A 27,272-nucleotide genomic window follows, 5' to 3' on the forward strand; every position below is an offset into this window, starting at 1 on the left:
CCAGCCCTGTGTTCCTCATGATGTACTCTGCATATAAGTTAAATAAGCAAGGTGACAATATACAGCCTTGACGCACTCCTTTTCCTATTTGGAACCAGTCTGTTATTCCATGTCCAGTTCTGACTGTTGCTTCCTGACCGGCATACAGGTTTCTCAAGAGGCAGGTCAGGTGGTCTGGGATTCCCATCTCTTTCAGAATGTTCCACAGTTTATTGTGATCCACACAGTCAAAGGCTTTGGCATAGTCAATGAAGCAGAAATAGATGTTTTTCTGGAACTCTCTTGCTTTCTCCATGATCCAGCGGATGTTGGCAATTTGATCTCTGGTGCCTCTGCCTTTTCTAAAACCTGCTTGAACATCTGGAAGTTCACGGTTCACATACTGCTGAAGCCTGGCTTGGAGAATTTTGAGCATGATAGACATTGGTGTACTTTGGAATTCTTGTAGAAACCACTCTTTTAAAATTTTGAGTGGATGTGGGTAGATGGAGTGACCGTCCAGGTTGTCTGACCAATTCTCTGCCTCCTTCCACGAAGGTCCTGCACCTTCCAAGCAGTTACAGTGGATTCTCTTGCTCATGGGCCACACTACAGCTGCGTCCATGCCGTCTTGGGAATCTGACAGGGAACAGTACTCCTCAGTGAGGCCACCTCTCGGGAGTCCAGCCTTGACCTAACTCCCCAGAGACAAATACCTCTGGGGACCTAGATCTAAAGGAAACTGTGGAATCTACTCAAATCTTTCAGAAGTTTCGACTGAGCGCCAGGGGGGCTTGCTCCATCCCAGCTTTCTCAGGCGGACATCTGTGTTTCTGAGGACACTAGAGGCAGGTGCTGCCTGGCCCCAGAGCCAGCCGGCGAGAGGGTCAGGGGGGCTCCAGGGGCCTGTGCGCTCGCTGGGCGGCAACGAGAGGCCCAGGAAGTGGGTGGCTGGGCCACGGGGCAGGCAGGACAGGAAACCCTGCGTGGGCATGCCCGTAATGCTACGTTTCCTCCTCCTCAGGGGTCCCTTGCACGGAGAACGACTACAAGCTGTGGTCCCCATCTGATGAGCGGGGCAACGAGTGTCTGCTGGGGCACAAGACTGTTTTCAAACGGAGGACCCCCCATGCCACGTGCTTTAACGGAGAAGACTTCGACCGGCCGGTGGTCGTGTCCAACTGCTCCTGCACCCGAGAGGACTACGAATGGTTGGTTGTCCATCCGTGCCAGGGACCCAGTGCTCTTCTGGTCCCTCAGCAGTGTGGGCAGCAGGCTGGGGCATATGCCTTCCCCTGAAGAAAGGGAGCGGCTCACAGGAAACAAGTATTTATTAAGCAGCTCTTAGGAGCCAGGAGCTGTGCTGGGCACTTTTTATGTTGGTTTTTCCATTTGGTTGTTTCAGCTGTGTGATGTGATAGAGGTGTGACTACCCCCTCCCCCCCCAAGCAAGCTGCAGTAATTTATATAGGAATAGATTACTCTGGGATTTATTTCCACAAGGGCAAGCCAAGAAAGGAACATGCTGAAGGTTCCATTGTGGATAACTCCTTTTCCTTAGGAGCCCTATGTTCAAGGAAATTTGTTTCTTTATCTGAAACAAGGGTGTGTGTGTATTTTATATATATGGGCTTCCCAGGTGGTGCTAGTGGTAAAGAATCTTCCTGCCAGTATAGGAAACACCAGAGACATGGGTTCGATCCCTGGGTCGGGAACATCCCAGGAAATGGAACCCATCCCATGGCAAACCACTCCAGTACTCTTGCCTGGAGAATCCCATGAACAGAGAGCCTGATGGACTACAGTCCATGGGGTTGCAAAGAGCCGGACATGACTGAGGCAACTTCACATGCATGCACACATATATATTTGTGTGTGTGTAAATGTACATAGATATGTATATTTGTTTATTCACTAGTCCTTGAGTGAAATATCTCAGGCGTTGCCTGAGAATGTGGAAGAAGCAATACGTACACAAGTAATTATAGTGGGAGATGGAAAGATGCAGGTACCTTGGAGGAGGAATGTTTTCCCTGGGATTATTGATAGGAAAGAGGAGACTGTAATTTGCTGCTGCTGTTGTTCATTCACCCAGTCGTGTCTGCCTCTTTGTGACCCCATGGACTGCAGCACGCCAGGCTTCCCTGTCCTTCACCATCTCCCAGAGTTTGCTCAAACTCATGTCCATTGAGTCGGTGATGCCATCCAGCCACCTCATCCTCTGTCGTCCCCTTCTCCTCCTGCCCTCAATCTTTCCCAGCATCAGAGTCTTTTCCAGTGGGCTGGCTTTTTGCATCAGGTGGCCAAAGTATTGGAACTTCAGCTTCAGCATTGGTCCTTCCAATGAATATTCGGGGTTGATTTCTTGTAGGATTGACTGGTTTGATCTCCTTGCTGTCCAAGGGACTCTCAAGAGTCTTCTCTAGCACCACAGTTCAAAAGCATCAAAAGTTTCTTTTACATCTTTATATTCCCCAATGTTGCCAATAACAGTGGTTTTCAAACTCTTGACTGCAGTCTCCAGTAAGCAGTGTATTCCATGGTATGCCTCTTTATCTATACATATTTGTGTATGTAGACACAGGCACACATCTGTATAAACAAAACTTTTGTGAGCTAAGGCTTACTTTCAAGTGCGATGAGTTTTGCAGTCTTCTCTTCTTTGTGGGGAGGGGAGGAAGCAGGTCCAGACCCTCCAGTGTGCTTTCACAGGTTCACTAGTTTATGACCTACAGTTTGAAGAAACTGCCTATGAAGGGTAGTTGGCTATTGCCTAGTCCCCCAAAAGACTGAAAGCAGCCACTCCGTAAAAATTTGCCTGATTTAACAAGTGGGACCTGTTCGGTACAGTAATAAAACTCCTCCCTTCTGAATAATTCTCTGTTGAGGGTTTGGTGTGGACTGTGACGTAATGTACACGTGAACTGCTTTGCCATGTCCCTGTTAATACTTTCCCTAGAGAAGGTGTGACATGTAATAGAGTAAATGAAACCTTTTGGGTAAAGCACACCAACCTGGAAAGTGCCTTTGGATTTCTAGCTGATGGTTTGGGCCAGACCTCGGGAAGTACATATTACATCTGCCTCACTTCAGAGCTGTCAGCTCAGGCATTGACCAGCAGTAACAGGACAGAGCCAAGACTAGACCTGGGACTCCTGCTTCCTACCCCAGGGCTTTACCCGGCTAGCAGGTGGGAGTGGCAGAGATGTGGTCCCCACAAGCAGGAGGTCTCATGGACTAAAGGACTAAGTCCCAAAGTACGTGAGGAGGAAGCCAGGGTGATTTTAGGTCGTAAGTGGACATGATCTTAAATAACAGGAAATCCTTAGTTTAGAAAAAAGACTATTCTTTTAAATTTCTCTTTTAATTCTCCCAATAGTGTCAAGGAGAAAGTCTCACTGGGTAAGATGCAGCAAACTTTTCACATTTGCTGATTCATTTTAACAAAAAAGAGGGCAGGCACAGAGTCTTTGGGTGGGGAACTGGATCCAGCTAAAAAATGCAGTATTATTTTGTTTTGGATATCATGATCTGTCTCGTTTTTGTCTATTTATGGCATGGATAGTGGTTTTCCAATTATGGCTCTGATACAAAGGTTTTTTGAAATGTACTGGTGTAAAAAAGTGAGTGTTAAAGGGACACGTTAAGCAACTTAAATATGTGTATATTTAGGTTATTCAGCATTATTGCATCTTGGTTGTGACATGTGCGATCTTTGTTGCAGGACACAGGCTCGCTCTCTAGTCGCAGTGCTCAGACTCGGTAGTTGTGGCCCAAGGGCTTGGTTGCACTGAGGCATGTGGGATCCTAGTTCCCCGACCAGGGAGCGAACCCACATCCCCTGCCTTGCAAGGTGGATTCTTAACTAGAGCACCAGGGAAGTCCCTAAGTGATTTATAAAGCTGGTGTTGGGCAATAGGGTAGATGTCACACGGGAGGGGCTTAAATACCTGAAGTGTGTAAACCAACAGCCTTGACAAGCCCCGATTGTCTTTGCAGTGACTTCGGCTTCAAGATGAGTGAAGATTTGTCACTGGAGGTTTGTGTTCCGGATCCGGAGTTTTCTGGGAATTCATATGCCCCTCCCGTGCCTTGTCCTGTGGGTTCTACTTACAGGAGAACTAGAGGGTAGGTCATGGTCGCCATGTCCGGGGCACATCAGGTCTGCTTGGCATGGAGAGTGTAGGGGCCACCTGGGCTCCTTTCATGCTCTCAGTGAGAGTTCCACGTGAGCATCTTTCAGGCAGCTAGAGCAAAAGTTAACATTGTGATGTTCACAGACTCTTCTCCCTACTCCACCCCTCCATGGGGAAACAGTGCAAGTCTGTAAGCTTCTCTGAAATTCCAGTTGCTTCTTAAGTCATAAACTTCAGCCAATGCACGTCTTCAGAGTGGCATGTTGAAGAGATACAGTTGACCCTGGAACAATACACATTTGAAATGCACAGGCTCACTTATAGGTGGATTTTAATCAATAAATGTAGTACCCATATTTTCATTTTACAGATCTTAATTAACTAAGTGTGGGGAAATGTTTGTGGCTGATTAGACATCACAATACATAGAATCAAAAGAACTAGGATTCTAGTCCCAATTCTCTTCAGACTGTTTGAGTTTCCTACCTTTGGGTGAGTCATTTATGAATTCCTTTGATTTTGAGGGAGAGAGAGCAGTTATGCAGATTTTTACCTGTTGGAGGGGTGTCAGTGCCCCTAACCTTCAAGTTGTTCAAGGGTCAACAGTTCATGTGAAACCCACCTAGGACCGTGCTTCAGAATGCTGGGCTGCCTAATTGCTTTACAGACAGAAGCAGCTCAGCGGGAGTCAGCATCCTCCTCCGTGCTCTGTAGGAAAATGAATAGATAAACTCTAATGTCCGTGTTCCTTCATGACTGTACTTTGATGTTTCTGACTTCTTGCTTTTGCGGGGGGGTGGTGACAGCTATCGGAAGATTTCTGGGGACACCTGCAGTGGAGGAGATGTCGAAATGCGCCTGGAAGGAGAGCTGGTGCCGTGCCCCTTGGCAGGTAAGAGACGTGGTTTCTTCCCTTTGTCTCGCTGAGACATTGTTGAAGCGTTACTGTGATCTCACCCGGCCCTTCCAACTTAATGGAGAGAAAGAATGGAGATTACAGGCCTCTCAGAGCTCCTGTCTGTCCCAAACCGTGGTCTCTAAATGACATTTATTTATGGCCTTGTGCTCTTATAGGAATGGCAGACGTTGGAGGGAAATCCCTTTTGTTCGTTGAAAGATGTTTATTTGGCATATGTTGTATGTTAAGCGAGGAGGTGCTGAGGGACACCCATAGGCCTTCGGTGTTCTTCTTGATCCATTTGTCATAGAAACAGACTCGTGGCTTTCTGGGAGGTAGCTCAGTGGTCTGTCTTCATTTTTGTAATGATAATTGTGACTGATATTTTAATGGAATTTTACACATTTTAATTCACTTTTCCATATGTTATCAATTTAATCTTTATAACTACCCAGTGAAGCAGATTTTATTAGCTCCATTCTTTTTAATGTGAAGAAGCATATTTAGAGGAGAGAGTCAAATGGTTTATTTAAGGTCTCATATCTGGTCAGCGACAGAGCTAAAGTTCAGACTCTAAGCCCCATGCTCTTGCTTGACCATCTGTCTAGCATCATACCCATTCTTTGAGCATGCATCCTTATGCAGGCTTGTTAGGGGAAACCTTTGGAGCAAGTGAATATGCTGTCAAGATATAGTGTGTCCCAAACATTTCAAGCTGACACGGTGGTGACGGTTCATATTGAGGTATTTGTAGTATACTGGGAAGATCCCCTGGAGGAGGGCTTGGCAGTCCATTCTAGTGTTCTTGCCTGGAGAATCCTATGGACAGAGGAACCTGGTGGGCTGCAGTTCATAGGGTTGCAAAGAGTCGACATGACTGATGCGACTTAGCATGCCCATACGCACACGTGAAATTATGATACCTTAATGAAGAGCTGAGCTCTTAGCACCTTTTCTTTCTTTACTCTATTCTAGTCTTATTCATACAGGGCTTCTCTTCCCCCTGAGCCCTCCTTCCTGCTTGTGCCTTTTGGGAAAGGTGCATGATTAGGGCAGACTCCCTCAGCAGAGGTGGCGTCCAGTGGAGCAGCCATCAGGGCCGCGTGAATCATGAGAGAACTGCTTCGTCCTGCGTGGGTGGGGAGAACAGCCCTCCCGCTTGCTCACTGCTTGCCAGTTTGCCCTGGTGTTTTTCACGCTAAGCTCATTAGTCCCTTAATTTAATCTTCCATCGTTAGCCAAGTAATTAACATCCCTCACCGTGGAGACTTAAAAAGAACACGGCTTCAGCAGATTACCACAAATGAGCAGATAATACTCAGATAGTCCCCTCACGAGAGCTGTTACTGATGAGGGCCTGGGTGCACAGGGTTTGAGTGATCGCTCATCAGGGGCTGGAGCATGTACTTTGGTGATAAATATTTCTGAAGATGTCAGCGAGGGACAAAACAGTTTGTTTAGAGCTGTCTAAAATGGTAGGAAAGCTATTTCCTCTTCAGATAGGAGAGGATAGAATAGGGAATAAGAAAGAAAAATCTTGTTTGTAGTGTAGCGTGTATGTGTGCAAAGTCACTTCAGTGACCCCACGGACCATAGCCTGCCAGGCTCCTCTGTCCATGGAATTCTCCAGGCAAGAATACTGGAGTGGATTGCCATGCCCTCCTCCAGGGGATCTTCCTGACCTGACCTAGAAATCAAACCAGTGCCTCTTATGTCTCCTGCATTGGCAGGTGGGGTCTTTACCTCTAGTGCCACCTAGGAAGCCCTTGTAGGGTAGTGAGTGAAGTCGCTCAGCCGTGTCGTGTCCAACTCTTTGCCACCCTGTGGACTTTAGCCTACTATCCTGCTCCATCCATGGGATTTCCCAGGCAAGAGTACTGGAATGGGTTGCCATTTCTTTCTTCAGAAGATCTTCCCGACCCAGGGATTGAACCCAGGTCTCCCACATTCTAGGCATCTGAGCCACCAGGGAAGGTTGTAGGATAGGATAGGTTACCTTCTAAACTTTTTTTTTCCCAAAGCTTGGAGCAAAGGCAGGAATGTACCACGAAAGGAGAAGATATTTCATAGGACTAACATGGAACCATAATATGTTTGCAAAGATGAGATAATCTGGTCATCTGCAAGGGTTTTTAAAAGTGAAGAAATTTTTCTTCCTTCAAGATTAGAATAATGACACACATTCCTAGGCTGGGCTTATTTATGTATGCCTGGGATTGACCAATTCTATTTCTTTTCTAACACACAGCATGCTGTCTGTTTCTCTACTCCCTATCCTAAGGCGGGTGTTTCTGTACTCAAAAGGCACTGTCGGTTAGAAGAAAAAATCCCAAAGCATAGAAAGAGGTTTCTAAATGCTGGACAGAGGTGGGGCAGAGGGCTTGCTGCTGTGACTGAGTCTCCACAGCTCCCTGTGGCACTGCCACAACAAGCCTGTGATTCCAGCGCTGTTTACAAACTCAGCACTTTTCATCTGACGGCCTGGTCTCCTGGGAATTACAGTGGGCTGGTTTCCTTGAAAACCAAGGGGAGTGATTCGCTATCATGTAGTAGCTTAGAGCCTTTTGAAGTGAGACCAAAGGAAAAGAGGGCAGATTTACCTTTGGTTAAAAAAAAAAAGTTATAGGTAGATTTAAGTTTTTGAGTGCATTATTTATACTGGAGCTTTATAAAGCAGAGGTGGCTAACATATGTTTGAAGAAAGGAATGAGAGAGAGGAAAAACAAAAAAAAAAAACAACCGTCAACATGCAGGCTTGCAGCAGAGGGATCCAGATTTGTCACTTGCAGATGCAATATATTGTCACAATGGACACCTCAGAAATGGATGCGGGTGTGTTGCTACTTTTCATTCTCTTGGGAAACTCCAGATGTTTTCCAGGATGGTCCCTCAGAGGAAGAGAGAGGCCACCAAGAGCTCCAGCTCTTCCTGTTCTTAGTTGTCTGGCGTTCAATCAGTCTCTCAAGCACTCTGAGCTTCTGTTTCTCTGTCTTGAGAGACAGCCTTGGGTGTTAAAGCTTAGACTCTGGATCCAGAACACTGGAGCTCGGTTCTTGGTTCTGCCACTTACCAGTTGTGTGACCTTGCATGGGTTACTTAACCTCTGCTCTCAACTTTCTTATTTGTGAAATCGAGTTAATAGTTTTTCCATTAGGCAGTTGTTCTCTCTCTCTCAAGCTCACTTAGTCATCTCTGACTCTGTGACCCTGTGGACTGTAGCCCACTTGGCCCCTCTGTCCACGGAGTTCTCCTGGCAAGAATACTGGAAAGGATAGTCCTTCTTTTCTCCAGGGGATCTTCCCAACCCAGGGATCGAACCTGAGTCTCCTGCATTGCAGGCAAATCTTTCACGTCTTAGCCACCAGGGAAGCCCATTTTACAGTTGTTACTGGGATCAAACAATTCCTGATACATAGTATGTATGTTGTGTAAGTATTTAAGTAGAAGTAGAATCTTCATGATGATTGTGTTGTAATACATTCTGTAGGTGGCCAGGAACATATATATTATTACTTTGAAAATAGAATAGGTTGATATGATTGCTCTGTCATTATAAACAATATTGAATGGGTGAGCAAATAGATTAGAAAACTTAGCCAAAAGTCTTCAGTGAAAAGTTCCCTAGTCAGTGAGATTACAGTGCCACATGATGCAGTCTGTCCTGTGATGAGGAGGAACGTGCTGAGTGGTATGACTATTTTCATATGTGACCAAAACTTTTAGGTTGAGCTCTGAAGCTGGATATTGGAGCATGCCTACTATGGAGGGCAGGGCTGGGGAGGACACAGAATTGGGGGAAAAAATGTAGCAGTAAAAAGTAGAGATTCATGGATGTCTGAGTAGCTTGGCCAAGGCAGAAATGTTATTGCTTTACCGTCCTTCTAAGTCACGATCCCTAAGTTCGCACTTGATTCACGCCTTGTGCTGTCCATGGCTCTGAGGCTTACGGGTGAGAAAGAGGTAGGTCGGACGTGCGAGGACCCCTTCAGCACCCCCAGGCCCACCCGCCCTCTTGTCTTGTGTGTCTGTGCAGAGGAGAACGAGTTCATCTTATACGCCATGCGCAAGTCCATCCATCGCTACGACCTGGCCTCGGGGGCCACCGAGCAGTTGCCTCTCACTGGGCTGCGGTCGGCGGTGGCCCTGGACTTCGACTATGAGCGCAACTGCTTGTACTGGTCCGACCTGGCCTTGGACGTCATCCAGGTGCGTCTTCCCAGGGTCTGCTTGTGTGGGCCCTGCCTTGCGACTGCTGAGTCCAGGTAAACCTATTTCAGAGTGTTCTAAGGATATGGGTATTTGAGGTTTTTAAGTTTTATCTCGTCTCAGGGTCAATGGATGACATTCCAGTTTTCTGTTCTAGTATTTTCTTTCCCTGCCTACCTCTGTCCTTATAGGAAAAACAGAGGGAGCCCTCAAATCTGCCTTTTTGCTTGTAAGTGAGGTCTCCCTTTTCCTGCTGGGAAGATTTTAGGGCTCAGTATGTAGCCCTCTTCGTCCCTACTATCATAGCCACTGCCCCGTTCGTGTCCTTCTTTTCAAGCCCTGATATAGTAACTCTTGACTTCTCTGTAGTTCACGTAATTATCCACTTCAGCTATTCCGAGCACAGTCATGAACCAGAAAGTAAGCTGTAAAGATCGCTGGGCAGGCCAGATAAATGGCCATACTTGTAGACCCGTGCATTTTAAAGAGAGCTCTTTGATCTTTTTTCATTGCCTATTTAATCCTTTTAGAAAAGCAATTCTAACAAGTTTTATCTGGACTTCCAACCCAATAGAAATTTTACAGGGCCTGGGTATTCGAGGAGGTGGGGACAGGGAGGTGGGGGAAGGGGCTGCTGCCCGTAGCCGTCCGAGCAGTGGCACCTGACCACTTGGAGCCTCTGAGGGAGGAAGGACACAGGATCTTAAAAATACCAGCAGCCTGGTTTCATTTATTTTAAAAGCAAGCAGACTCATGCATCTTGGTCATCTCTGCCTCATTGTGATAAGACATAGCTCAGTGATCAGTGTTCATGGCCATCGTGCAGGAAGATATAGATGACTCGGTTCTGTTAAGTTACCCTGCTTCAAACAGGAAGCTGTAACCCATTTAAGAAATGCTTTTAGTGAAAAACGGCTTCATGCATGTGGAACACTGCCCTCGCCAGTCAAGCCAGTTGAATAAGCAGGTTCCCATCAATGGGACTGATTTGGGGGGAGGTGATGTGAGCGTTTCACAGTGTTTCTTCTTCTTCCTGTCTCTTCAGCGCCTCTGTTTGAACGGGAGTTCGGGGCAGGAGGTGATCATCAGTTCTGGCCTGGAGACAGTAGAAGCCTTGGCTTTTGAACCCCTCAGCCAGTTACTTTACTGGGTGGATTCTGGCTTCAAAAAGATTGAGGTACATGCCTTCTGTGCTGTCTGTGATTAAGCAAGCAGGGAGGCGCTGGGCTGGGAGCCAGATTTGACACAGAGCGGGAAGCCAGTGTGTCCAGCTCCTCTGGAGATTCCCTGAGAATTGCAGGGGGGGTCCCATGTGCAAACAGGATGCCTGCATCTGTCAAACAGAGGTTTCATTAAGATACCTGAGCACTTGTACTCGGGCTAGCAGCCGCATAGCGTAGTAACCGTGACGATAATGATGCCATAGCGTTACTATAATGCTGTGACATCCACACTCCAGTGTTATGCTTTTAGTGTAATGGAGATAATGTTGTGACTGCCATCCTCACTGTGGTTGTAACGTGGGTGCCATCCTCATGTGGTCGTTCCCTGTCACTACCACTTTGCATGAATTCTCTGATTCGCTTCTCTCAGCCGCCCTGTGAGGTGGGCCCTCTCACCTCCTCACTTCACCTGTCTGCACTGAGCTGTGCAGGGCCGAGACGGGTAAGAGATCATGGGCTCCTAGGCATGCTCAACTCCTGCATATCTCTGCTGGGGCCCTGGGGCACTGACTTCTGGGGAGGCATGACTTGTGGGTTATGTGTAAGGCGCAATGGAAACAGGGAGACCCAGAGAGACAGGACAAATCACACAGCCAAAGCCACAAACTCAAGAGACGGACCTGGGTTCAGTCTTTATCCCTTTTTTTTTTTAATTTTAAAAAAGTATTTATTTGGCTACACCAGATCTTAGTTGCAGCACTCAGGATCTTCTTTCGTTGCGGCCTGCGGGATCTTTAGCTGAAGGCGTGTGAGCTCTTAGTTACAACATGTGGGATCTAGTTCCCTGACCAGGGATCGAACCCTGGCCCCCTGCATTGGGAGTTTGGGATCCTAGCCACTGGACCAGAGAGAAGTCCCCTAGTCCTTATTCTGGTAGCTAAATGACTCAAGCTAGTATCTTATCCCCGCTAAGCTTCAGTTTCCTCATCCGTAAGCTGAAGATTCCATTGTTCAGCCAGTCATTTGGCAGGTGCTGTGTCCTGGCACACTGTGTGCCAGGTCTGGTTTTACATCATGATGATACAACAGGAGGCACGACATGCAGGTCCCTGTGCTGAGATTAGGTTTTAGTGGAGGAAGCAAAATAACAAAGAAAAAAGTCTGTCTGTCCTGTTGGTGCCATGTGCTGCAGTGAGCATCACGCAGGGTATGTGATTGCGTGACGGGGGAGAGGAGGTGTCTTTGAGGTGACATCTGAGCTGAGCTCTGACCGAGCAGGGATCATTGGAGTGTTCCCCTCATGGGATGGTTGAGAGAAAGGGTGGAAGGATGCATAGCACGGGGCACGATCTGAGCTGTGCGTCGGTGGTCTTGTCGTTACTCTTCCTCTCTCTTTTTTTAATTGAGTGTGCTCAGCGCTTTGCTAGAAGGATGCAGGTAAATCTTGAGTGTCTATAGGCTCACAGCATAAACTCAAATACTGTGTGTGAAATGGTGAAAGAGTCAGTGATGAGAACTATGGATGCCCATTGATCAAGGTGGATCAGAAAGGTTAGCAGAGGAGGGATATTTTGAAGGAAGGATAGGATTTGACTAAAAAGCAGAGGACAGGTCTTGAGGGGATACATGGCAGGAGCAGACAGGAGTGGGTATATCAGGCTTGGGGATCCCTGAGCAGACCAGTCTCCCTGAGGTTGTAGGGGCTGACATGGAGGAGAGAGAATGTGGAGAGTAAAGAATCTGGGAACTCTGACTTGGTGAGGTGGGGACATTGAGAATGTGTTTGGTGGATAAAGCAGAGACATTGGTGGCTTTGGTGCTTGGAGTGGCAGAGGCAGGTGGAGTAAATAAACACGCAGCGAACACTTACTTTGTGCAGGTCATCACACCCCCAGAACTGGGGGTGCAGGTGATGCTGGCTCCTCGGTCAGACCCGGTGAGAATTGCCGCCTGGGCCAGAGGAGGGAACAACTCAATCTGTCTGGAGAGCGGGGCAAGTTTCCCAGATCAGTCTGCAGGGGAATCCAGCCACCATAGATGGCTGTAGGTGGGAACCAAGAAGGAAACTTTGCAGCGTGGGTCTTATAAGGAGCTCAGACCCCTCTTAGCCTTTCCCTCCCTTTATTTGTCAGGTGGGGCATCCAGACGGCGACTTCCGCCTCACCATTGTCAATTCCTCTGTGCTCGATCGACCCAGGGCTCTGGTCCTCGTGCCCCAAGATGGGTAAGTGTGGTCCCAGAGAAGATCCATGTGGGTCCAGGGCTGCCACAGACAGAGTCTCTTGGAAATGCAAACTCCTGAACAAAAACTTGTTTGTGATCATTGTGGTTGAAATAATCTAGGACCTGCAAGTCTTGGAACCGTAGCTTAGTCATCCTGAGCAGAACACTCCATCCCCTTTCTGTTAGCAAGCATCACAGTCTGTTTAGGCACCCAGATGTCTCGCCGCTGTGGGATGTTTCCCTAACAGAAAGTAGTATTTAAAGTCTCTCTGGACATAGTCAGCCCTGCTTGAATATTGTAAGGAGCCTTTATCTTGAGTTTCACGTGATACAAATATTTAAACCATTCCTTCTCTTTTTCCTGCCCCCAGCTTGTGTTTTCTTACCAGCAGTTTGCATGCAAACTGGAAAATGGGAAATGCAGAGGTGCTTCTTATTAGCTTATTGCTAACTTAAGGAAACATACCTAAAAAGGGAAATTCTGGATTAGGCTTTCTAGCATTTATGATTGAGAAGTCAGTTTTTAAAAGAAAATTTCTGAAAGTAACATATGCACTTGGTTAAAAATATTAAAAGAAAGTAGAAATTTATGAAATGAAAAATATTTGTTCTTTTCCCTTTCACATTTTCTGGGGTAATCAGGGTTAATATTGTGTCTCATTCAGAGTTTTTTTCCCCATGTACATGTGTACACCCTTTAACACACAGAGACACATATGCACACACATGCATCGAAGAGGATCATAGGATATTTACTATTCTGCATGTTTTAAAAAAATTAATACGGTTGGAAGACTTCTTAATCTGAACACATATAGATCTTTAGACATTTTACTGTTCTTTTGTATGTACCACAATGTAACAATTTACAGATTGATATTTTTGTGTATACATATATGTATATATCCCCCCCCACACACTTATATATATATATGTATGCACACCTATCTATAGTGTATATTTTTTGCTAGTGTAGACAATGGGCTTCCCAGGTGACTCAATGGTAAAAAATCCACCTGCATTTCAGGAGACCTGGGTTTGATCCCTGGGTCAAGAAGATCCCCTGGAGAATGAAATGGCAACCCTCTCCAGTATTCTTGCCTGGGAAGTCCCATGGACAGAGAAGCCTGGTGGGCCACTGTCCATGGGGTCGCAAAGAGTCTGACACAATTTAATGGCTAAACAACAACAAATGTGAACAATGCTGATGATGAACATGTTTGTACACTCTCATTGCATAACTTGATTCTATCCATAGATAAATTCCAGTAAAAGAATTTCTGGGTCAGGTAGTTAACTGGCTTTAAGCAGTATAATTAGAGATTACAATAACAAGGCTGAACTAACTGGCCGAATGCTTGCCACTTTGGAGGAGTATTTGAGCCTCCATCTCCCCATTCTTTCCCCAACGGCTCAGTGGTAAAGAATCTGCCTGCAGTGTAGGAGATGCGGGTTCCATCCCTGGGTGGGGAAGATCCCCTGGAGAAGGGCATGGCAACCCACTCCAGTATTCTTGCCTGGAGAATCCCACGGACAGGAGCCTGGTGGGCTGTGGTCCATGGGGTCGCAAAGAGTCAGACAGGACTGAAGCGACTGAGCACGCATGCTCCCCATTCCGATGGGATGTGTGTTTTTCCCTGGTTTTGCCCAGAGTGATGTTCTGGACCGACTGGGGTGACCTGAGGCCTGGCATTTATCGAAGCAACATGGATGGTTCGGCTGCCTACCGCCTTGTATCAGAGGATGTGAAGTGGCCCAATGGCATCGCCGTGGACGAGCAGTGGATCTACTGGACGGATGCCTACCTGGACTGCATTGAGCGGATCACTTTCAGTGGCCAGCAGCGCTCCGTCATCCTGGACAACCTTCCGCACCCCTATGCTATTGCTGTCTTTAAGGTGGGACTTCACCTGTTCCCCAGCATTGGGCAACCTGTCTACGTAGGCGAGGAGCAGACTGAGGCAAAGAGCCTGCTGTCTCTGGGTTTTTACTGAGATGCTTATCTAACTTGTAGAAAATCAGCTCGTTTCTGAATTGGAGGTAGTTTCTTTTGGCCCCTAGGGAGGGATTCCAGACCCAGCTGCCAGGGATCCAGGGTGCTTATCATTCTCGTTTCAAAAGGTTGAAAGTTGAAGGTTGCATCTGATGAAAATTCCTGGCTTGCCTTTCAGTGTTGGTAGCCTCCGTTGGGCTCTGAGTTCCTGTCTGTTGTGAGTTTGCTCTCTTCATTCCCTGATGTCTTGAGATGAGCCCCACCTTGCCTCCTGGGGGCCTTGCCACTTGTGCTTCAACCCTGCAACATAAAGTAGTTCTTCAGATTTTGAACTCAAGGGTTGAGCTTGTGGTCAAACTCGAAAGCTCATCGGATAGTTTCTTTGGGGCAGTTCCTTCAGTGTGGATATTGGTGAGGTTTGGATAAAAGCACTGACTCCTGCCTTTAACTGGCATCTTGCTCACACTGATCATTCCCCCAGTGAATGTTCGGTGTCCACTGCACAATGGAGTTCTTATTTTTAATGTGGGTTCTGAGTGAAAAACAGAAGAGCTGACTAATGAGCGAATCTTATCTCATCTTTTTAGAATGAGATATACTGGGATGACTGGTCACAGCTCAGCATCTTCCGAGCTTCCAAATACAGTGGGTCCGACATGGCCATTCTGGCGAGCCGGCTCACGGGGCCCATGGACTTGAAGATTTTCTACCGGGGCAAGACAACTGGTAAGGCAGCATGCCCTCCTTCATCTCTGTCACGTTGATCACTCGAAAGGGGCTGGGTGTGGGCAATCCCTGCTGAAGCAGGATCTGGCAGCCTGTGTCTTTGTTGTCACGACAACATGCACATTATTTAATTTCTTCCTAATGACATCTTAATTTCTTTTCTAATGATACACAAACAGCTGGAAGACAGCGTGTCTTTGCCTGCCTGAAATGCTGGTGTTTGGTGGGTAATTACACCCTCCTCCTGCCTTTGGCCCCTGACTGCTGGGCGGTGTGGCTTCTCTTGCAGCCCGAGAGGCCCAGCGTGCACTGCATCCCCGTTTGGCACCCGGACAGGGAGCCATGCTGTGCTGGGTGCACAGCCAATGCTGGTTCCCGATAGGAGTCAGGTCTTCTCTGGTTGCTCAGATGATGGATTGCTCATTGAAACCTGCTTCTCTTGCATGGCAGAGTCTAGTTATAGGATGACTTATTTCTTGTCCTCACTTTGAAACTCTAAACCCCATGAAGAAGGAGGTTCTGTCTTTTTTTTTGTTTTTTTGCTCAGTAATCTTACCAGTGCTCAGCAGTCACTTGCTGCTCACTTCATAGTTGCTAAAAGAAGAGATGGGGCAGGGGAAGCCTTGCCAGGTCCTGTAGAGAATGTCTGAAAGATGATGTGGTGAGGCTTCAAGATCTGCTGCCAGGCTCTGCCTGGCTGTCCTGGTATCTGAGACCATCAGTAGGATGCCTTCTTCCTTCTTCATTGCCCGTTCCCTTTGTTGATTTCCCAGTCACACTATTAATTATGGAGGAGAGGGATTAGGGCACCTGCCCCCCCACCACCCAGAAGAATAGTCCCTTTAAGAAGAATCTTCTTTATCTCAGCAGGACTCAGTAGCATCCTGGGTCTGCTGACAGCCCTTTATTGACAGACTGCTGGGTTTCCTGTTTTGAACTAGAACATTGATGTTGTCTTGTGGTTTTTGGCTGGCCCCATGCTAAGAGAAAATTGACTCTCAGGGGAAGTAATACGGTTATATATATCACTGCTGTGCTTTTGGGACTGGAGAGGGGAGCATGAGAACACACTTAGAAAACTATAAAGAATCCTAGAGATGGAAGTCTGTATTATTGTTGTGCCTTCGCAGCTGGCCTGTGAGGTGGGCAGGGCTGGTATTAGGATCGTGGTTTCTCGATTAGGGGATGGAATCTCACATATGAATTAGCTTTCCCAAAGGCCCCTCTCTTATTTAGGAGCTGCGTTTTTTGTTCCATTTCTGCCATAAAATGAAGAAGTCACATTATTTCCTAGAGGAGGTGCCTGTTTTGAAATAGGAAGAAAGAGACAAAAACCAAAAAAATACAAAAGAAATAAATGAGATAGGGAGAGAGGAATCCTGCTTTCCAGCTTTAGTGGTTGAAATCTCAGGGCTTTTGACGGAGGACACCCACCCCTACTGATCCGCCCCACCAGCAAGCCGAGGGAACAATCAACATTTCTCCAGGTTACCTCCCCATCTGGTAGAGCAGGTCTGTGTTTTGACATGTGCTTGTGAGCACCTGTTGGCAGAGCACACGGCCTCAGCTCCTGCAGCTCCATGTTCAAATGAACTGGAGAACACTGGTTTCACACCTCTTGGCTGGTCACTTCATCCCAGCTGCCAGGCTGGGACCCCTGTGACCCAGAGGCTACTCTGGCTAATTTAAATAAGTCATCATGGGGAAATACCGGCCTGTCTTCTGCCTCCAGGGGACTCCCTGCCCACAGATGCAAGGCCAGGGAAGCACGTTTGTCATCTCTCAGGCCTGTATGAGTTAAAGCATTTCCAGTGGCCTCTGGCTGCCAGCACTGCCTGTGTGAAGTGGGTGCCTCTTGGCCTTGAACTTGTTTGCTCCATCCTGCCTGCTCTGTTGGACATTGACAGCGTAGCAAACGTATGATGGTATTGGCCATCCCCAGTGCTAAGCAAGCTTTATTACCTCTATTGTCTGCTCCTGACAATCCAGGACTTTGTCCAAGCCACGTGTAAGGTAATAACAGCAGTGATAAAGGACATTTACTCTAAGGGATTTTGCTGTGTCATAAGCACCACACTGATTTCCTTAGTGGGCGTGTATAACCTCAGTTTGGAGAGTGAAATGGCAACTCACTCCAGTATGCTTGCTTGGGAAATCCTTTGGACAGAGGAGCCTGGCGGGCTTCAGTCCATGGGGATCACATCAGAGTCGTTATGATTTAACAGTTTCCCCCAAGTGTGTTATTAATAGTCCCGTTTTACGGATGAGAACCCGGAAATCAGGTTCAGTAACTTATCTCCATCACACATTTAGTTAGTGGTGAGAATCTGAACTGTGGCCTAGTTGACTTCAGAGCTTGACCTTCCAAGAAAGCACCAGTCTCTGTTCCACCTGTCACCCTTTGGATTAGCAGTGCCCTGGTGCATGACAGTGGTGTAGGAGCCATAGGTTTTAGTGGGTTCTTGTTTGGGATGATGGGAATTTTGTTCACTTGCAGTGTTCATCAATTCAGAATATTTAGTTATAAGCAGGTGCATTTTTTTTTTTTTGTCTTCATACCTGGTTGTTCCTTACACAGTGTTCCTGGAATTTACTCTTCATAGAGAGTGTTCTCAAAGAAAGGCAATGCCAAAGAATGCCCAAACTACCGCACAATTGCACTCATCTCACACGCTAGTAAAGTCATGCTCAAATTCTCCAAGCCAGACTTCAGCAATATGTGAACTGTGAACTTCCAGATGTTCAAGCTGGTTTTAGAAAAGGCAGAGGAACCAGAGATCAAATTGCCAACATCCGCTGGATCATGGAGAAAGCAAGAGAGTTCCAGAAAAACATCTATTTCTGCTTCATTGACTATGCCAAAGCCTTTGACTGTGTGGATCACAATAAACTGTGGAAAATTCTGAAAGAGATGGGAATCCCAGACCACTTGACCTGCCTCTTGAGAAACCTGTATGCAGCTCAGGAAGCAACAGTTAGAACTGGACATGGAACAACAGACTGGTTCCAAATAGGAAAAGGAGTCTGTCAAGGTTGTATATTGTCACCCTGCTTATTTAACTTATATGCAGAGTACATCATGAGGAACGCTGGGCTGGAAGAAGCACAAGCTGGAATCAAGATTGCCAGGAGAAATATCAATAACCTCAGATATGCAGATGACACCACCCTTATGGCAGAAAGTGAAGAAGAACTCAAAGGCCTCTTGATGAAAGTGAAAGAGGAGAGTGAAAAGTTTGGCTTGAAGCTCAACATTCAGAAAACGAAGATCATGGCATCTGGTCCCATCACTTCATGGGAAATAGATGGGGAAACAGTGGAAACAGTGTCAGACTTTATTTATTTGGGCTCCAAAATCACTGCAGATGATGATTGTAGCCAGGAAATTAAAAGACACTTACTCCTTGGAAGGAAAGTTATGACCAACCTAGATAGCATATTAAAAAGCAGAGACATTACTTTGCCAACCAAGGTCCGTCTAGTCAAGGCTATGGTTTTTCCCGTGGTCATGTATGGATGTGAGAGTTGGACTGTGAAGAAAGCTGATGGCCGAAGAATTGATGCTTTTGAACTGTGGTGCTGGAGAAGACTCTTGAGAGTCCCTTGGACTGCAAGGAGATCCAACCAGGCCATTCTAGGGGAGATCGATCCTGGGTGTCCATTGGAAGGACTGATGCTAAAGCTGAAGCTGCAATACTTTGGCCACCTCATGCGACGAGTTGACTCACTGGAAAAGACTCTGATGCTGGGAGTGATCGGGGGCGGGAGGACAAGGGGATGACAGAGAATGAGTTGGCTGGATGGCATCACCAACTCGATGGACATGAGTTTGGGTGAACTCCGGGAGTTGGTGATGGACAGGGAGGCCTGGCGTGCTGTGATTCATGGGGTTGCGGAGAGTCGGACACGACTGAGCGACTGAACTGAGAGAGTGTTCTTTTCTTTGAACAACTCTCTCAGCAGGGCTGCTAGTGTGTTCAGTTGATGCTGCAGTGGGTTAAACTGTTTTGGAGTTCTTGGAATGTTCCTTCAGAGCCTGCAGTAAACACATAGTTTTCAATATCTATCATGAGGGTAACTATTTACCATACGGAGTGGATCTGATTTTGATATTGTCGAGTGTGTGGATGGTTAAGCCAGATAATAGCAGCGTTGGCTCCTCAGAGGGTTCTGGAGGAATTTTCCAAAGAGGAAATCTGTAAATGTCCTGGATATGCCCCACGAAGGCCTCACGGAACTAAAGGTTTGGTCTTCGAAAGGGACATCTTTGGAGACGGAGGCTGTCAGCTGTCCAGTCTTCACACGGCTCACCTGGCCCACACAAGGCCGTGGTGTCCCAGGGGAGGGGTCTCTGGCTGTGTTCTGATGGAGCTCTGCCACAGTGTCCTTCATGGTCTCCCAGGCTCTCTGTGACCAGTGCTCCCATTTTCTGTACTGTGGCTCTGTGTGTTTATTTAAAATATATATATATATATATATATTTTTTTTCTTCATTCATTCATTCATTTGGCTCTCCCAGGTCTTAGTTGCAGCTCTCGGAGCCTTTAGTTGCAGCATGTGGGATCTAGTTCTCTGGCCAGGTATCGAACTCAGGCCCTGTGCATTAGGAGTGCAGAGTCTTAGCCACTGGCCCACCAGGGAAGTCCCTGTGTTATGGCTTTGGACCTGCCCACACGTGCCTGCCCTGCCTACTCCTTTAGGATCAGTGACTTAGTTGCCTGGTTTGGGGTTTGTTCCTGGCCGAGTCCCTCAGATTATAGTTTCATTCATGCCTGTGGGGGCCAGTCTCCAGAAATACTGCAGCTCCCCTTGGGTTCTGTACTTTCAGTTTTCTTCTTTGGGTGGAAAAACTTACCCTGCATGTGAAAATGTCATTCATGCTATTTTACAGACAGAGTCTGTGTGAAAATACTCCTGTTGATGAGTATTTGTTAAATATTCTATTATTGTTCAATTTCATGGAACGTTGAATGACATGGTGTCCTTTGAATACAAAGAACATGTTCCAGAACCCCAGATGGGGTTGTTTTTGTTATTGGCAGTTCGGCATTCCCTCCTGCAGCCCACGGCAGGTGCATTTGAGATAAAGGGACAGGCATCTGCCCACGGAACAGATGAGAGGGAGCTGGTTCCTGGCATTTGTGCTCCCATCAGCAGGTTACTCACTGTGATGATCCAGCCTATCGGTTGATGGAGTCAGTTGCAGGCCCCTTTGAATGTCTCATCAAGCAGATCTCCCCCTGGTTGTGTGTATTTTATCTACTTGGTAATGCCTTGTGCTCTTGGATCCTTAGCATCAAAGCAATACTCTTGCTGTATCATGGGAATTTTATTTTTTACGTGTAGTTTACACCAGTTAATCGGAGAAGGCAATGGCACCCCACTCCAGTACTCTTGCCTGGATAATCCCATGGACGGAGGAGCCTGGTAGGCTGCAGTCCATGAGGTTGCTAAGAGTCGGACACGACTGAGCGACTTCATTTTCACTTTCATGCATTGGAGAAGGAAATGGCAACCCACTCCAGTGTTCTTGCCTGGAGAATGCCAGGGACGGAGGAGCCTGGTGGGAGGCCGTCTCTGGGGTTGCACAGAGTCAGACACGACTGAAGCGACTTAGCACACCAGTTAAACACCAAGGAGATGCCGACACATTTGCAACTTACGAGTATGTCGTCACTCGTCTCATTACCAGTTGTCATGAATGAACCCTGTTTCCCAACCTGCAGGCCAGGATGGCATAGGTTAAACTTTGGCTGGCTGGAAACAGATTACTTAGATTTGATTCTGGTGGGGTCCTCTGTCCCTGAGAGGGCACAGCTGAGGAATCTTTATCAGCTGAGTTTTACCCAAGTGTTTACATTTATTTTCCCCAATTAAAAAAAAAAATTTATTTATTTATTTTTGGCTGTGCTGGGTCTTTGTTGGACTTCCCAGGTGGCGCTGGTGGGAAGGACACTAGCTGCCAGTGCAAGAGACATAAGAGACACGGGTTCAATCCCTGAGTTGGGAAGATCCCTTGGAGGAGGAAGTGGTAATCTACTCGAGTATTCTTCTCTGGAGAATCCCACGGACAGAGGAGCCTGGCAGGCTGTAGTCCACGGTGTCACAAAGAGTCAGACACGAAGGAAGCTACCTAGCACAGTTGGGTTTTTGTTGTTTCCTGGGCTCTTCTCTAGTGTGGCGCGCGGGCTTCTCATTGAGGTGGCTTCTCTTGTTGAGGAGTGCAGTCTCTAGGCATGTGGGCTCCAATAGTTGTGGTGCGTGGGCTTAGTTGCTCCACAGCATGTGGGGTCATCCTGGATCAGGGAACGAGCCCTGGTGGATTCTTAACTACTGAGCCACCAGGGAAGCCCCTATTTAGTTTTGATTATGAGTTGCTGCTGCTGCTGCTAAGTCGCTTCAGTCGTGTCCGACTCTGTGCGACCCCATAGACGGCAGCCTACCAGGCTCCGCCGTCCCTGGGATTCTCCAGGCAAGAACACTGGAGTGGGCTGCCATTTCCTTCTCCAACGCATGAAAGTGAAAAGTGCAGTCACTCAGTTGTGTCCAACTCTTAGCAACCCCATGGACCACAGCCTACCAGGCTCCTCTGTCCATGGGATTTTCCAGGCAAGAGTACTGGAGTGGGTTGCCATTGCCTTCTCCCTGATTATGAGTAGTCACAGGCAAAAAGAAAAGCACACATTTTTTAGTTTACATGACTTTCACATTGCTTGATCATTGTATCACATTTTCAGCCGTTGGGAAATGGTTTCCTCTGTTATGGCTCCTCTGTCTCCTTCCCAGAAGGATGCAGGGGATAGAAGACACCTCCGTCACTGTGCATCCACAAACGTCCTCTCTCCAGAGTGCAGTGATGTATTGTGTGAACTCTAGCTGGCATTCTCTTTGGGAAGCCCGAACCACAGAAAAGATTGGAAATAGTGGACTCGATCAACATTAGCTGGTCCTTATATGGGCCCATTGCATGTGGATTTATTGTCTAGTGGGTATCTGGTCGGTTCCTCATTGAGCTCAGCAGCTGTGCTCTAACAGCACAAAGGAATTAAGGAGGCAGACTCAGATTTTTGTCTGGGGCCTGCAGGTACTTGGATGTATGTTCTAGTTAAGGGCTTTTGGGTCACAAGGCACAGAAAACCACTCAAGCTAAAAGTGCTATGGAAAGAGTGAAGGGAGATGGGAAGGAACCCAAGAGAGGAGGCACAGGTGTGCCCCCCTGATGGGGACAGGGGCCAGGCCTGGCCGAGCCGCACAACCCCCGCACCCTGGGTACCGATGTCGTCCTTTCTTCTCTTCCCAAGTCGGCTTCATCCTCCTGATGCTGCGGACTGATCTTACCTGCCCGCCTCTGACTTGCACAGGTTTTTGCCTTGCCTCCCCTGAGACACCCCCAGGCGACCACCCTCCTAGTGGCGTCTCAGCGTCCTCCATCCAAATTCCCAGTGGGCTTCGTTTCGGGGCCTTCCGATCCAGCTGGGGCCCCCGCTCACCTTTCTCTTCCTGAGCTGCTTTTCATGGGGTCTGCGAGTCTGTGAAAGGATCCCAGGGTCTCAGGCCTGTGTTTGGCGCCCCCTGGTGTCTGCTAACCTGGCTGCTGTCACCTGTCTCCTCTCCAGGAAGCAACGCCTGTGCATCCCGGCCTTGCAGCCTGCTATGCCTGCCCAAGGCCGAAGGCAGCAGGAGCTGCAGGTGTCCAGACGGTGTGTCCAGCAGTGTCCTCCCGTCCGGGGACCTGATGTGCGAGTGCCCTCATGGCTACCAGCAGAAGAACCACACGTGCGTCAAAGAAGGTACGCCCCCTTCTTCCTTTTCTGCCCATCCAACCCCTTCAGTGTGTCCTTGATGCACTTGTGTTTGGGGTTATTGAAAATGCCCAAGGTAGACAATAAAACCCTCTAGACACGGGCATCCTAGTTCACCTTCCAAGGCCCGTGGTCCCTCAGTCCTCATCCAGAACAGGCCCATGCTGTTCTTTTACAGATGAGTTACTTGTGGGTTAAATGTCGGGGGATGCAGACCTTCCTGTGAGTGCACTTTTCTTTTCTTTTTCTGCCTCCTTCTCTCCTCGTCCACGCCACACCAGTCATCCCCAGATCCTCCCGCTTCTGTAAGGGTGCAGGGTACAGTTGGACCACCCTGACTTCAGAACTTTCTGACCAATTTTGCAAAGCACTTCCAGTCTTTCCTCTTAAGCCTCAGCCAGATGTCTACAGCAGCCTCACCCCACTCCCCCTTGGAATCTGAGCACACAAATTCTAACATGTCACTTTGAAAACTTGTTACGTCTTTCTTTCCTGTCTAGTTTTTCCTTTCACCACTTCCCCAGTCCCCAGCTTCACATTTCTTTCGGGGAGGTGAGCCCCTGGAGGGGCCTTGCCACAAAGTATCCCTTTGATGAACATGGTCTGGATTCCTACCTTTCCTTATTCTCAAGCTTATATTTGCTTTGTAATCATAACTTAGCCTCTCACAGCAGCCTTTGAGTCCAGGGAAGCAAAAACTGCAAAGTGGCCTTCTGGGCCCTCTTAAGAAATACAGATGAAAAAAAGATGAGCCTTTTTGTCTAAGACACGGGGGCACTCTTTCAGGCTCTGGTCATCATCTTAAAGTTGTTTGGAAAGAAATGAGGTTAACACTGAATTCCAGGAGGAGGAGAAAAGGGCCTTTCTGTATCCCTGTCCAAAAGCCTTTACTTAATCCAGACAGGAGGCCGGTCATCATGTGTTCTTAACCCAGGTGACTAAACAGTGCACTTTTTTTTTTTTTTCCCCTGTGTGAGGAATTATAACTGCTCACTTTGAAGGAGTCATGGGGTAGGAAAAAATCCTCAAAAATATGTAAAGCAAATCTCCATGATCCTCCTGGTTGTTAAATTGAACACACATGAATATATATGACCATATATAAACTATAATCTATAGGTACAGATATACTGAATATGTGTATATAAACTGTATAGGTATAGATGAACTGAACAGGTATAGATATACTATTAAGGTATAGGTAAACTGCATAGGTATAGATATACTGAATATGTATGTTTGGATAATGGCTACACAGGCTTCACTTGTGGCTCAGCTGGTAAAGAATTTGCCTACAATGCCGAAGACCTGGGTTCAATCCCTGGGTTGGGAAGATCCCCTAAGGGAAAGGCTGCTGACTCCAGTATTCTGGCCTAGAGATTTCCATAGGATCGCAAAGAGTCAGACATGACTGAGCAACTTTCACTTCATTTGTCTTCAATGGCTACACAGTCCCTTAAGGAACTCCTTGTGGAGTTAATTTTTTTTTTTTTCTTCTTATGGCTGTTGCATGTGGGATCATAGATTGGGGATTGAACTCACACCCCCTGCAAAGTATTAACCACTGGAAGTGCAAAGTGTTAGCCACTGAATGGCCACGAAAGCCCCTGGAATTAATATTTGATAGTTTTTATACGTCTATACCCGCTAGATCCACCTGATGCCATCAGTCTCCTTTTTCATCATTGTAACCCCCTCTGCTGCTCCTAGAGGCACCTCCTCCTTCAATTTTAATTAAAAGAGGAGAGAAGGAGGTCTCCTTGGATGCTGGTTTCCCTGCGGGCACCTGTGCAAAGCATCCTGCTTCCCGTTTGCCGTCTGAGGCGTGTTATTTGAGGAAGATGAATGGAAACTCAGAACAGAAAGTCTTACGGTCCAGCAGGAAGAGTGATGTTGGTTTCATTTTCTCCCCTGCCTCCCTCCATGGCCAGAGAACACCTGTCTCCGCAACCAGTATCGGTGCAGCAACGGGAAGTGTATCAACAGCATCTGGTGGTGTGATTTTGACAATGACTGCGGAGACATGAGTGACGAGAGAAACTGCCGTGAGTCCCCGCTGGGCAGAGGTTTGGGAGGATGGGCATTTCCTGGTACAGTCAGCCAGTCAGCACCTCCTGGGTGGGGCCTGGAGTTTAGGGCCCCCGTGATCAGTCATGCCCATTTAAGTGGCTAGAGAAAACATACTTCCATACCCTATTGCTAACTGCTGCTGCTAAGTCGCTTCAGTCGTGTCCGACTCTGTGTGACCCCATAGACGGCAGCCCACCAGGCTTCCCCGTCCCTGGGATTCTCCAGGCAAGAACACTGGAGTGGGTTGCCATTTTCCCTCCATACCCTATTACATATGTGCAATTTCCAGGTGGCTCAGTGGTGAAGAATCCGCCTGCCAGTGCAGGAGACACAGATTCAGTGTCTGGGTTGGGAAGATCCTCTGGAGGAGGAAATGGCAGCCCACTCCAGTATTCTTGCCTGGGAGATCCCATGGACAGAGGAGCCTGGCGGGCTACAGTGCATGACGTTGCAAAAGAGTCGGACACAAGTGAAGGACTGAGCATGCACGTGAACACATTAGATATATATTATTATTTAAAAGCAAACCCACGTGAGTAAGCTAGGTACTCACTACAAGAGATTTACAAATAAGCATCGCATGGTTGAAACTGAGCTGGTTTGGGAGACAGGCAGTCTGGGTTCTGACTGTGGCCCTTTCCCAGAGATAGAGCTGGTGACCAGAAACAGGTGACGGGGTGATAGCCCTTGTATTTAAATTCAGTGTTCAGCCTTGTCAGGGATGGGGAACAAGTTTTTCCCTTGTTACCTCCAATCAGGGGATGCCAGCTGCCTGCCAGGCTCAGGAGAGGTTATTCAAACTCTGAACAACCTCTGAGTGGTGATGCCAGGTTTGGCCTGCAATGTGGGAACATTGGTTTGTGTGCATGTCGGTGTCATCTTTGGAATACGTAATTTCTAAGGTCTAACTATTAAAGTATGTGATTCTGTTTAGCAGAGTTTAGGACAAATAGCTGGTTATAGTGGATACTCTGTTTACTGCAGATTTGGCCGTCTTTTCTTCAGTTAATTTTTAGTGGCTTTGACATCATCTCCTAAGGAGGTGTCAGTCAGTAACATGTTGACCTGTTCACTCAACAGGTGTATACTGAGGACCCTGGTGTTCCAGGCTCTGTGCTGGGTTTGGAGATAAACTGGTGATTAAAGTGGACACAAGAGTTTACAGTCTGAAGGGAGTGGTCAGAAGTAGCCAACCAAGCTCATGTGAGCCATGGGTCCTGTAATGGGGCGGCGCCACGAGCCTTAACGAGCCTTAAGAATGGTACCCAGGTCGGACCTTGGGAGGGTCTTAGGAAAAGTGGGCAGAGGGGAGCCAAGCAGAGCTGGAGGGAGGAAAGTTCCAGGCAAGGCTTTCGTATGGATGAAAGCCCTGAGGTTGGTGTGTGTGTGGTATGGGCAGAAAAGTGGCATGGGTCATGAAGAACTCAAGTAGGAGCAGTGGGGGCAAGTAGGAGGGTGAGCGGGTGCACGAGACCTTTGAATTTTATGAAAAGAACAGCTTGCAACCCTTGAAATGACAGGCTTAGACTTTGCCTTCGGAAAGATAAGACGTGGGCAGAATGAATGAGATGGGAGAAAGGCTGGAGCAGGGAAGCCAGACACCCATCTGAAGCCTTCTCTTTTGAATATTTTGCCTTTGGAAATCCATAAGCTCATTTATCATTTTGTGTTGTAAGCACAGATTGATGGCTGGGTCCTGTCTCGTACCTCCTTGCCCCTGGTGTATGTTATTTCACCAGCTATCTGCAGAGCCTGGGCCAGTTCCCATGCTGCTCCTTCCAGAAAGCCACTTTAGAAGCAGTCAACTTGTTCAGCTCACCTGGGCCCTGCAGTCCCTTGAATTGCCTTTTCTAGCGTGTTGGAGGTTATTACCAAACCTTCCTTAATCATTTTTCCTTGGCTTCAGAGGCCACCTTTCATCCCCAGGGAGAGGAGTATTAGATAAAAATCTCATTAATTTCAAGAGCAGTAGCCTCTCTGTGTATTCTTCCTTTCTGCAAAAGGGGCATTGATCAAACCTCCTCTGCTTACCAGGGTCTCAGGAAGGTGTGATATTTGTGAGGAAATAGCCAAAGC

At 47.5% G+C, this 27,272-nt stretch overlaps 1 protein-coding gene across 2 annotated transcripts in view; it reads left to right on the forward strand.

Moving 5' to 3' along the window:
• The window catches only part of SORL1 (sortilin related receptor 1), a 200,936-nt gene that overhangs the window by 90,452 nt on the left and 83,212 nt on the right, over window positions 1-27,272 (forward strand). For both annotated transcript variants that reach the window (XM_088843032.1, XM_055423238.2), the window contains exons 14-23: window positions 1,004-1,190; window positions 3,979-4,107; window positions 4,922-5,007; window positions 9,047-9,219; window positions 10,265-10,396; window positions 12,515-12,606; window positions 14,257-14,503; window positions 15,186-15,324; window positions 22,941-23,114; window positions 25,058-25,171. In XM_088843032.1, the coding sequence (XP_088699158.1) occupies window positions 1,004-1,190; window positions 3,979-4,107; window positions 4,922-5,007; window positions 9,047-9,219; window positions 10,265-10,396; window positions 12,515-12,606; window positions 14,257-14,503; window positions 15,186-15,324; window positions 22,941-23,114; window positions 25,058-25,171 (1,473 nt within the window). The remainder of the gene's footprint in view (window positions 1-1,003; window positions 1,191-3,978; window positions 4,108-4,921; window positions 5,008-9,046; window positions 9,220-10,264; window positions 10,397-12,514; window positions 12,607-14,256; window positions 14,504-15,185; window positions 15,325-22,940; window positions 23,115-25,057; window positions 25,172-27,272) is intronic.

Source organism: Moschus berezovskii, chromosome 14 (assembly GCF_049115385.1).
Source record: "Moschus berezovskii isolate FMDL1 chromosome 14, NW_MosBer_1.0, whole genome shotgun sequence".
Lineage (NCBI taxonomy): Eukaryota > Metazoa > Chordata > Mammalia > Artiodactyla > Moschidae > Moschus > Moschus berezovskii.